This window comes from Phallusia mammillata, chromosome 6 (genome assembly GCF_965637545.1).
Source record: "Phallusia mammillata chromosome 6, kaPhaMamm4.hap1.1, whole genome shotgun sequence".
Taxonomy (NCBI): Eukaryota; Metazoa; Chordata; class Ascidiacea; order Phlebobranchia; family Ascidiidae; genus Phallusia; species Phallusia mammillata.
This window is the reverse complement of record NC_137257.1, coordinates 16,720,649-16,732,169: the sequence shown is the minus strand read 5'-3', so window position 1 is coordinate 16,732,169 and position 11,521 is coordinate 16,720,649. Positions and strand designations below refer to the sequence as shown.

At 38.2% G+C, this 11,521-nt stretch overlaps 3 protein-coding genes across 3 annotated transcripts in view; 2 read left to right on the top strand and 1 right to left on the bottom strand.

Annotated features, from left to right (window-relative positions):
* The first annotated feature begins 2,680 nt into the window (after window positions 1-2,680).
* LOC145232447 (protein FAM221A-like) lies at window positions 2,681-4,184 on the top strand. Its single transcript, XM_080097072.1, has one exon. The coding sequence runs from the start codon at window positions 3,274-3,276 to the stop codon at window positions 4,066-4,068; it is 795 nt and encodes a 264-aa protein (XP_079953198.1). The 5' UTR covers window positions 2,681-3,273; the 3' UTR covers window positions 4,069-4,184.
* Window positions 4,185-4,204: 20 nt separating this feature from the next.
* On the top strand, window positions 4,205-6,708 carry LOC145232446 (uncharacterized protein F13E9.13, mitochondrial-like). Its single transcript, XM_080097071.1, has 6 exons — window positions 4,205-4,286; window positions 4,350-4,432; window positions 4,754-4,940; window positions 5,245-5,395; window positions 5,466-5,593; window positions 6,237-6,708. The coding sequence occupies exons 1-6, from the start codon at window positions 4,205-4,207 to the stop codon at window positions 6,428-6,430; spliced, it is 825 nt and encodes a 274-aa protein (XP_079953197.1). The 3' UTR covers window positions 6,431-6,708.
* Window positions 6,709-6,959: 251 nt separating this feature from the next.
* Window positions 6,960-11,521, bottom strand: part of LOC145232443 (uncharacterized) — a 42,890-nt gene continuing 38,328 nt past the window's right edge. The window contains exons 9-10 of the mRNA XM_080097068.1: window positions 9,445-9,795; window positions 6,960-9,173 (exon numbers count right to left, since the gene is read on the bottom strand). Coding sequence (XP_079953194.1) covers window positions 7,909-9,173; window positions 9,445-9,795 — 1,616 coding nt within the window. The 3' untranslated portion in view covers window positions 6,960-7,908. The remainder of the gene's footprint in view (window positions 9,174-9,444; window positions 9,796-11,521) is intronic.

Here is an 11,521-nt window from a genome sequence, read left to right as displayed (position 1 = left end):
CCTCCCAGCATCCTTTATTCGCGTTTACGCGGAAACCGAAGAATTTCTCCTTAGCTTTTCCCAAAGGAAGAAGCAGTGAGTCATTCCAATTGATGTTTTCGCTTTTCATGTTATTTCGCTTTATTAAACGGACTGGCGGGAAAAAGTACAAGGTTTTGTTACGACACATCTCTTTGATCGTTTGTCCATTTAAAAAAAATACGTTGTAATAAAATCCGAATCACGAAAAAAAACAGTAGGCTAGAATGGAACTTCCTTTGCAACATTGAAACTGTGATAAAATGTAATGGCTTGCTAACATTAAACCAGTGTTGCATTTATTCCGGATAATTTTTTCTATCGCTGCATACCACCTAGGTGGGTTTAGCTAAACCCAACCTTTTTGTAGTCACGGACCCTTTTTATAATTGTAGGCTATAAGTCTGCGGACCCCCAACGTAATTTACCGCAAGTCTTCTTATGTTTTACGCTGCTTGCATTATGCGTCTGCCCGATCCACACTGGTTAATTGCTCGCACGCACGATCGCTCGCTTGGCTTGGAATTGCGTCGGCGTTGACCACATTGTCTACTTCATGCTTGGTTGACTGCTAACATTTTGTCAAGACTAAATGATATGAAATCCCGCATAAGATTATTAAACATAATTTTTCCTGAATAATATTTGCTTTATTACTCATTGCTATATATTCGCTGATCTGTGATTACTAGCTAGCACAACATAACGGGTTTTAAACATTATCTGGTATTTATGTAACATCGTTTGGGATACACAAAATATATCAAAGAACAAATATATGCAGTTTTACTAACATAAACACCATGTGGCTCAACCCCTTCATAGCAAATTCGTTCACTTTTGCCTGCACGCGCTGCCCGAACAATGGATTTTCAATTCGGCTGCCGGCGATGCACGCAGCGTGAGATCAAGCTCGCGCCGCCTGCGGACAAAACATTAATAAACAAAGATCGTGCGAGCAGTGTGGATGGGGCCTAACACTTTCACAGTCCTTTATTTTAATGAAGTTTCTGTATTGTAGCGGTCAATGCAACACAGCGATAATGTTTCCGGATCTCGGTAAAAAAAACACTTGTCTGAGTTTGTTTTCCATCAGCTTTTGTTGGATAATCTTCTGACGAGTAGGCTATATTAAAAGCGGAGCGATTTTGAATCATTTTTCACCTAGTGGCAGGCAGCAATGCAAACTCGGAAAAAATCACTTTTCTTTTTTCTCGTCAGTGATGTGATCACGTTCATTTTTTCATATTTTCGAAATTTGTTGTGTGCAGAACAGTGGCAGTTCAACAACTTTGTCCAGTTCAAAATATCTGCATTTTTATGTCGGTAAACTGACGCACTTTGGACCGGTGTGTAGAGCAGTGGTTAACAACAGTTTTTTGCTGTACAGTCCCTTTTACGTAATTTGAAAACGCCCCCTTATAATAAATATCAAAACGAATTTATTTCATGGACAATATAAATGGGATAATTGTTTCGACATTGTGTTCCATGTTGGTCAGCTTCAGGTCGCCTCTGCTTACATTACAACAAGGCTCTTCAACCGGGGTTCCGCGGAACCCTAGGCTTCCGTACCCTAGGGTTCCGTACAACTTTCTCAGGGGTTCAGTGAACTTTAAGGGTTCCGCAGGGGTTCCCCGAGCTTTCTTGTACCAATTCAAAAATGATTCATAATGTCACTGTGGCGAACAGCAACGCTCGCCTGTACAATCTAGTTAACCTTGTCTAGTTTACCAAATCTAGTTAACCCATTGATCAATTGTGACGTAATAAACCAAGCTTTGCTACTCTGTGGCCGAAGTGTGAGACAAATACAGAAACGACAAACGACCAATCCATGTAACATGGCAAATCGTTTCACTGAATCGTTTTTATGTGCTTGGGGTGTGTTGACTAAAAACAGTGTCGTAGAGTAGATAACAGAACATTTTGGGTGTGCCAAATATTTTGTGACTTTTAACAAGTTTTTGAATAACAAATCCAAGATCATCTGCGGTTCCTATTTTCTGAGTAACACTAGGCGTTAGGGATGTGCCAGAACTGCAAATGTTCTGTTTAATCGAGCACCGAGCATCTTACTGTTTAGTCGAGCACCGAGCATCTTAATGCTCGGTATGACGTCACAAAAATTCCCCTTTTCCACCATCTAATGCAGTGGTTCTTAACCTTTTCTCTGTTGTTACCCACAATATGTTTTGATGGATATCAATTACCCCCTTTTAGAAAAACATCGCCTAATATAGCTTGCAATCCAAAATAAAACCAGAGAAAACCAAAGTCATTATTTATTGTACATTCAAAGGTTCATTTCAAAAGCAGTTAATAGGAAGGGTGATACTGCTTTTTAGCTACTAAGCATGCAAATCTGATTATCATGATTATCAATAATATAAAGATAACTATAACAGAAAATCTATGTTACCCCTTTTAAAATGCCAAATTACCCTTTTGGGGGTAATTACCCACAGGTTAAGAACCACTGATCTAATGCATTTGAAAAATCTATAACTAACATGTGTACACTTCGACCCCTTTGGCCACGCCACTGGTTAAAAATGCACACATTTTCTGGAGCCTATTGTATTACATGCGTATTAAGATTTTTCTTTGTGGGGTTCCGCAAAAATTTGACAATATACTTCAAGGGTTCCGTGCCACTAAAAAGGTTGAAGAGCACTGCATTACAATGTCAAGTGGATTTCTCTTGATAAAAATTGTGGTCACTGCACTGAAGACACGTCCCTCTAAACAGCAGCAGAGGAAAGCAATAAGCTAGAGTTTGACCCTACTCAATGTGCGAGGGTATTTCTCGTTTTTGCAGCTAAAAGGCTTGGTATGCATGGAATTCTTCAGGAGGACTTGTGACTTCACAGAATGATTTTGAACTTAAACCATTTCAATAACTTGGGTTAAAGTTCAAAATATTTTTTAAATGCGTGTTTTAAACAAACCCCCCAGGATCGGATGATAAACATGTTATTGTTTTGAAACCACTAGAAAGATTTGCCAAATCTGCACAATTTACTTTGCGCGTTGCCATGGCGACGGGTAAGCACCTAATTTGTACTGTCGCGATTTTATTTTTGTGCTTTTAAGTTGGACTCATCTTTTTTTTCAAATGTAGCTATTGCATAACGTGTTGAAAATACTATACTTCCTCGAGACAAACTACCGATTACCTTATAAGCAACTTTTTACTGTGTTACGGTGTGAAAACACTTCAGCCGTTAAGTTAGCGACGTAGCGTGTGTAAAAATGGATAATCGAGTGCATCTTAAACTTGACCGAAGTGCTGCGTCGGCTGTTGATGCTTACTTTGAATACCGGAACATTGTAGGGGACGATGACAATGGAAAACTGTTTACACCTGAAGAGTATGAAAACTATAAAAAGACGGTACTGCCTCAGAGAATGAAAAATCGACTGTACACTAGCTGGACCAACACACAGGGCATAGACTGTAAGTTGATTGGCCCCGAGACCATGTGTTTTTGTCAGCACCGTTACAAACAGCATCAAACTGACTTTAAAAATCCAGCAGTGATTACTCAATCTAAGCTAAAATGCAAAAATCAGGGCTGCACATGCTCAGGATATAATTATGTACCTAAAAATGGTAACCAGCCATTAAGGTGTCACTGCAAGCATTTGTCCAATGACCATTCTCACAAAGGGCCTTATCCTTGTCACTATAGGGGCTGCAAATGTGGAGAATTTACCACCTCATTTAGATGTGGCTGTGGTGATTTGGCATCAGCTCACACCTTGATTATCGAAACAAGAGATGAAAGAGTCAAGCGTGGTCACCCTGTTGCCAACTATGAACCTCCTTACGCTGCAATGGGTGGTTTAACAGGCATGAGTTCCCTAATAGATGGATATATGAGGCTTGATGACAGCGGCATCGGTGCCCCATCTAGAGAGTTTTTAGAGCAACCTTCGTCTTCACGAAAAGTTTCAACTCCAATAAATGTGGATCTTGTGGATATTCAGCCTTCATGTTCAAAGATGAAACCCAAAAAGTTTAAACAGCCCCCATGGAACAGTTGAAGGATTGGTCAATACGTTTTCTAATGTTGTATTTATGTAATTTTGTGCAAAAGCTTTTTTATGCTTTGAATCAGCAATTGTTGTTGTTTTGTGTACAACACATGTCATAATTTTAGCGGTTAGCGGTACAAACACAATGTCTATGCAAAAATTTATAAAACTGTTTGGACGTGCCAAAGGGTCTGTAATAGGTATGATACATTTGAAAGCCTTGCCAGGTACAGTTATATATTTGTAGTTTTTATGAATAAAGAACACTCTTTAAAAAAAACATGTTTTAGGGTCACCTTGGAATATTGAGTGTATGGACACCATAAAATCTCATGCCTTGAAAGAAGCAGACATTTATCTTAACAGTGGTATTGTAAGTTGTTATGAATTGATCACTTCTTCTTTCAATAAATACAAAGTAAATATGTTTAATGGCCCTGGAATGTAAAAACACATGCACTTTTCCATGGTACTAAATACTGCATGTGATTACATTGTAAGCAGTTTCTATGGACACATATACATACTTATAATTTTTTGGACTTGTGAAAGCGCTGACAGCTATAAAGGGTTGGGGTTTGTAATTAACATAACACTAGAATCTGGTCTTATTTATCTTTGTCTGGGCTTGTATTCTCACATTCCACACACCATGCAGTAACATGCAGTATTTATTACCACCCACACTTTTTAGGACTCCATTATGATAGAAAACATGCATGACATTCCTTATTTACAAGCCTCAGACATGGGTCCAGAGGTTGTGGCTTCCATGACAACTGTAGCTTCAAGTTTAAGAGAAACATTCCCAGATGTACCCATTGGAATCCAGATACTAACTGCAGCAAATAGGGAAGCTTTAGCTGTTGCTAAGTGCACAAGTAAATTCATAGTGGTTTGTATTTGCTAGACCTTAAAAATAAATAATGCTGTTTGTTTTTTATATCTTGTTGGCAGTTTTGTTAAACCTAAATATAAAAAATCATGGTGTTATAGATTTATACACACAATTTTAAATTTTGGGGGACTGTTACATCAAACAAATTGACCAGGGTTTAAAAATCTTTAAATTTTTAAGATCTATTCATGAAATTAAATGTGCAGTCACATTGTCATACTTATGCGTTGGTCAAAAGTAAAATTTTACCAGTATAAACATATAAGTCCAACCTTTGGATCATGCAGAACTGGATTATATCCGTGCTGAAGGTTACGTGTTTTCACATATTGGTGATGAGGGTTGGATTGATTCTTGTGCTGGTACACTTTTGAGGTATCGAAAGTCTATTGGTGCCGAAAATGTTCTTGTGTTTGGAGACATTAAAAAGAAACACAGGTGATGTACTAAAGCCATATTCACAATTTCACTTACTCCTAAAAAAATTGAAATGGTATGCATTTTTTAGCTCTCATGCTGTTACCGAAGATATATCAGTTACTGAAACTGCCCGTGCTGCAGAATTTTTTCTAAGTGATGGTGTTATTGTAACTGGCACAGAAACTGGGATAGCACCAGATGAAAATCATATGAAAGGTTTGAGCATATGATTTTTGTTTAGCTTAACTACCGATTTTTATACTTTTTGATTCTGTGATTTAATCAGTTTTGGACTTTTGTTCAGTCATACATATTTTAAGGGAGATTATAAATGTTTACAAATGTTAAGAAGTTGATAAATCTTACATTGCATCAGTTAACTGCCACAATTGGGTGGTTTACCCATAGCATATGCATAATTTCAAGGTAACATTTAACTATGAACCATGCCAGCCTAAATAAGGTATTGACCAAATCTAAGTTGTCTTTTATTGGCATGAAACCTGTTAATCAACACATGTCTATACCGTAACTATCAATTATATCACCTGATGTCAAGCAAGTTTGTTTTGACTCTTTTGTTGTAAAACTAATGGTTTGCTTGCACTTAGGATAAAATTTTGTGCATTCCTGATCCTAAGTATCTTAGACATATGTTTTAAGTAAATCTTGGTTAACCTGATTGTACCAAAAAATTGTCCGGATAAGGGAAATATTTGGATTAATCGATGTTGATTAGTTACAGCCTTACCACATAAGAAACAACTTGCACCTCAAGTTTTGTCAGAATTAGGCAAAGGCTGGGATTAACCGAATCCGGTTTAAATGCACTGTCAATCAAATTAAATTTGCTTTGCAGAAGTAAAATGTGCTGTCAAAATCCCTGTTTTAGTGGGATCGGGTGTGACCACAAATAATGTGGATCAATTTATTGATGCTTCTGCCATGATTGTTGGTTCTTATTTCAAACATGAAGGCCTATGGAGCAATGCAGTGGATCAAGTTAGGGTAAAACAATTTATGGATAGGGTGAAGATGCTAAGAGGTTCTTAAAGGAATGTGCATCTCCTGTGCAATTAAGCTTTCACTTGCCTTTTTGCATTATGTTTGCAGTAGCTTTAGTATGGAAATATTTGTGGTGCAATACAAAGTGATGTTATTTTTTGACCATGTCTTGGAAACGTTGGAATATTGAGATTACATCAACAATTCACTTTAAACCAAGCAGAAAAAAATGTGACTTGCTTTACCTACATTTGGAAATGTTGTATACTTTTTTGGTACAATTCTTGTAATATGGTGTGTACTGAAATGTGATATGTTTTGTTGATTGATATTGAATGATACCATGTTACAAAGTATGTTACCTTCCTGTATTGCTATACCTGCCACATGTTGTTTTAATACAGATCAATCATGAATTCATAAACATATTAAATTATTGGCAAGAATATTTACTAGCCATGTTAGTTATCACATTTTCTTAAATATAGTGTGTCATTTCATAATGTAAGTGTTTGTGTCATTGTTGGTACTGAAATATGTCTTACAGCTTCTGTTAAACAATTGAAATCTTGTGACATTATTTTTAAAAAAGGTTTGTATTGAAACAGATAATTTACTGCACGGTTGCAAGCATGGAAGCAAACAAAATGCACCTTGAAAAAGAAAAAGTGCTCAGTATTACATATAGTTTCATTTAAATATATTTTAAAATGCTTCTGATCACAAGGTGGCAAATTTATAAGGAATGATACATACTTAAAATACTTCAGTGAATTGAAAAACCATTACTGCATAACATCATTTCAGCAAGACTTTTTCAGTAGGTTGTGTTTGGATAAAAGTAAACACTGGCAAATCAACGAGCAGAGGGATGGAAATAAAACAAAAGAAAACCAAAAAATGTGAAGTAAAGCCCTGATTCAAACTAAGCAAGCAGCAGTGACACTGGTATAAAAATAATAATAATGTGCACAAAAATGCTAGTGAGATTGGAATAAAATTCGCTGCTAGCTAGCCAAAAAACGTGTCACCTTTTGTTTGGAACATATTAAATATATCATTAAATTCATTGAGACACCTTGTTCATAAGGCGGTGCTTCTATCGGTTAGTTGATCATCTTTGCAAAACAGTGCGATTATTTAGTTCAACGGAATGCACAAAAGCAGTGAGGTGTATGGATAAAAATACATTTGATACATAAAAACGTATGGCAATTGTTCAGGGCCGACAGCAATGCATTCTTTCAGAAACTCATTCAAAATACACTGAATAATTTGCTGGTTGTCAAAAATGAAAGCAAGATGTTTAGCTACTTTGTACAATTAACTGTGTTGTTCAATTATACCTGTAGTTCATTATACTTATTATACATGATTTGAAATGATATAGTGAGATATATAAAAACGTTAACACCAAATGACCACACAGCTGGGCAAAAACATGTGAAGCGAAGGATATTTAAAATATTTGATGCTTGCAAATATAAAAAATGAAAACAAAAAAATACTTATGACCTAAAACACATTTAATAATATTGGTTTAAATTTTTAGTTCCTGGGAGTTCCTGCCTCCCTTGGCGCTGAAAATACTCATACATTGGACTTTCACGGGAGTTATCATACCAAGAACCTCTGCGTTCTAGTCGGGACTCCGGTTGTCCAAGACTTAAAGTTCGTGCGCTTGAAGCTGGGTGGTGTTGGGGTTGCAATGACACATAGTGTTCATTAAAACTTGATGTAAAACTCGCTGGGTGACGCTGTTGTGTGTGGTAAGTCGTCATAGGATTTGTTCGTATCCTTTGAGGCTGCTGTTGCTGGTAATTCGTGTTATAAGGCACGCGTTGTTGGGTCGCATAATGTGGAACGCTTTGCGGCGGAACCTGGTAAGTGGAATGTTTAGGAAACGGCGGTGGCTCCCGGGCGACCTGGTGCGGTTGGGTGAAACTTTGCCGCATAGGCATTTGTTGACGCTGAAGGTACGGATTGCGGTTTATAGGCTGAACATTCTGCGCGGGGTTAACAAACGTACTACTGCTGTGTGCTGTAGATGGTGAAAACTTTGCCAAATTGGGGTGCAGCGTCGTGGGCCGCACAGCTGTTGGCTCCGGTTTAGGCGGTGTGACATCGTTGTCATGGTAATCGTACTCACTAGTGTCGTCATCAGCGTAGGGTATTTCATCACTTAAACGTTCTGCGTTAGGAAATGCATTAAACCGGGGTGCAGCATCTACCACCTCTTCGCGTTGTGGGCTGTCTGGGCTCGTTGCAGCAAAAATTGGTTGAGGTTCAACGTCAAAATGACTCCTTCCGCTAGCAACAGCGCTTATTGCGTCATCATCACTTAGTGACGTGGATCGGTGCTCGATTTGATAATCGTCTGATTGTTGATCGCGCTGCCACGGGGCGTTTCGACAACAGCACGAACACCATTTATTCATTAGACTGCGCATTCGCGAACGCTGTTTTCTGCGACGTTGTTCCTCGCTTAACATATATTCAATATGATTCACCCGACCATTGGAATTACTTCTTGAGGTTGGAGCGCTGTACACATTGCCTGGGCTAGCTGTAGAAGACCCAGTTTGTGATTGGCGAGCTGCGGCTCCAAGAAGGCTTGCGCTTTCTGTTCCCTCGTTGCCACCAGATCGGTTATTTTGATCCGCCTTTTTCTTTTTCTTTCTCCATCGCAGCAAGTTTTTCTCTTCAAGTTTGCAGATTAACATACAAACGGTCAGAAACAGGCCGATGCAAAGGCAGCCAAGAAAAACGATCAGCACCTGGTCCTTGTTTTCTGCAACAAAATTATATGTTTTTATTACCAACAAATATTAATAGCAACACTTTTTTGAGGGGTAACATTTGATTCTTCCTGCTTACATATAAGAAATCTTCTAGGTTAAGTTGTATTTTACTACATAGCAGCAGGAAATAAAAGGCTAAATTTTTGCTAAAGTGCATTCATTTGCCAAGAAGTTTATGCGTTGTTGGTTGTGGAACACTACACATTCAGAACAAAAACTTATCACACAACAAAAAATTTTAACAATAACATTTTGACATACCTCTTATATACGTTGCCAATGCAACAATACTTCGCAAAAACGGAAACGCTGAAGTTGTAGCGCTAGTGTTTCCTTCCACAACCATCGGAGTGGTTGGCGTTGTTACGACTTCTGTTGGTGGGATTGACGATGAGGTGTTCACTTGACCGGGATTCGAACCCTCATCTTCCGCGGATTGCTTATGAGCCGTCGTGGTGGCGAAATGATTGTGAAACACGAAAGGTGTATGTGTTGATTTCCTGCCCTTCTTGTGAGGAGACTTGGATGACTTTGTTGTTGTGGATGTAAAAGTCACCTTGGGAGGTTTAGATGTGGTTGTTGTCGTAATTTGTGAGACTTCGGAAGAGGTATCTGCAAGCAAAGGATGAAATCGGTTAATTGCATAAGTTTAGCCAAGATGAATACATTGATACTGAGATTAACCCTGCAGCGTACGTTTAGTTAGACTTTCAGCGGGTATACTACTGAGCCTGTGTCGCTCAGGCTTGATTCGATATGACGCCTTTGATGGGCCTGGCGTGCAATGGTTTGTATGAGTTTATTTGTAATGTTAGGCAAACGACAACGAAAGTAGACAACATCAATAAATCTTCCTTCTTTACGCCACGGTGAAAAGACAACGTAATACCATGTTTGGCATAACCGAACTAAATACCATGTCGCTGTTGAAATACTATACATCTATTTTTATCCTATGGACGGAAGTTACATAACCATGTCATAATGTCATCTAACGATTCGTTCACATTAACAGCCCTGTTGTTGGATCGTGGACATAAACAAGCGCCCAGCACGCGTAAAACAGCAGGGGTACTATGGGGACGTTGATTGTTCGTCACAATACAAAAGGTCGCAGTCGGTGCATTGACATCGTGCACCGGGTAATCGTAACCATCATAGGCGTAATTTTTTGAGGGGTTCGAACCCCGTATGCTCCCCATAGACGAAAGCCGTTTAGGTTTTTTAGTGTCTGTATATGGGTCAGGGGCCATAGACCTTTCGACCACATGTTTCGAACATGGACAATCACGAACAAATGCAATAAGAATGTATTCAGTTTATGGGTACATTTTTATCATATTTCCGTATTATAAGTCCACAAACTAAGTTATGTTGGATGTGTTTACGCATTTGTTAATTTGGCGACCTACTATCTACACAAGAGTTGCAATTTAGGCCTGTTTCAGGCTTGTGTATCGGTTTGATAAAATACCCAATTCGAGCCTTCACACTTGCCCCTATTTCTCTACTTTCACTGTGACAACCTAAACGTTTTGGACCGATTCAGCCATTTTAAAAAACAAAATAGATCGAGTTGGTGGTACCGAATTTTAGACCCGCTTACAATACTGATGTAGAGCAATTACTTATACAACACGGGACCTGGTTTTGAACCATCAACCAAACGACTGCTTGACAATCACATTTGACAACTTGGCTTTTGTAGAGGTCACCGTGAACTTTTGACATGGCATCATTTTTAACATGCGTACATAAACGGAAGTGGAAGTATACGTTATCGCTCACATGTTACGTGCAGCAAGTGCAAGATGCTCTGTTACTTGTTGGAATTTGACCGACAAATTAGTATACGTTATCGCTCACGTACTACGTGCAGCAATTGCAAAACGCTCTGTTAATTGTTTGAATTTCACCGACAAATTTAGTGCAATTAGAGACCTCAGATAGACGTTTCACCAAACTAAAAAGGTACAAAATACAATATTTACATCAAAACCACAGCCTGGAAGTATATACTATAAACATTTAAACAGAACATACAAACTGATTCGCGATTGACGCAAATTTATTTTTGCGAATATGCGTTTGACTATGGGTGAGCTTTCTATAGCCAGTTTCTACTTAAACCAGTTCAAAAGCCACAGATAAAAACCTTTGAATCGGGCTGTTACTGATTGGAATTATATAGGTAAACATAATACCTTGTGTCAGAGTTATATTTGCAAGTCGTGAATTAAATAAGTTTTTTAATCATAAACATAACTGTCAAAGATATGATTATGATTTACTTTTCAAGTCCGTGTATAGTGTTCCTAAATAAGTTGCTACTATTTAA

What these genes read in the sequence shown, in the direction of transcription:
- LOC145232447 (XM_080097072.1), top strand. Translation starts at nt 3,274, where the DNA reads ATGGATAATCGAGTGCATCTTAAACTTGACCGAAGTGCTGCGTCGGCT.
- LOC145232446 (XM_080097071.1), top strand. Translation starts at nt 4,205, where the DNA reads ATGTCTATGCAAAAATTTATAAAACTGTTTGGACGTGCCAAAGGGTCT. An exon ending in ACATTTGAAAGCCTTGCCAG is followed by an intron (nt 4,287 to 4,349) that starts GTACAGTTATAT and finishes AACATGTTTTAG; the next exon opens with GGTCACCTTGGAATATTGAG. An exon ending in TTTATCTTAACAGTGGTATT is followed by an intron (nt 4,433 to 4,753) that starts GTAAGTTGTTAT and finishes CACACTTTTTAG; the next exon opens with GACTCCATTATGATAGAAAA.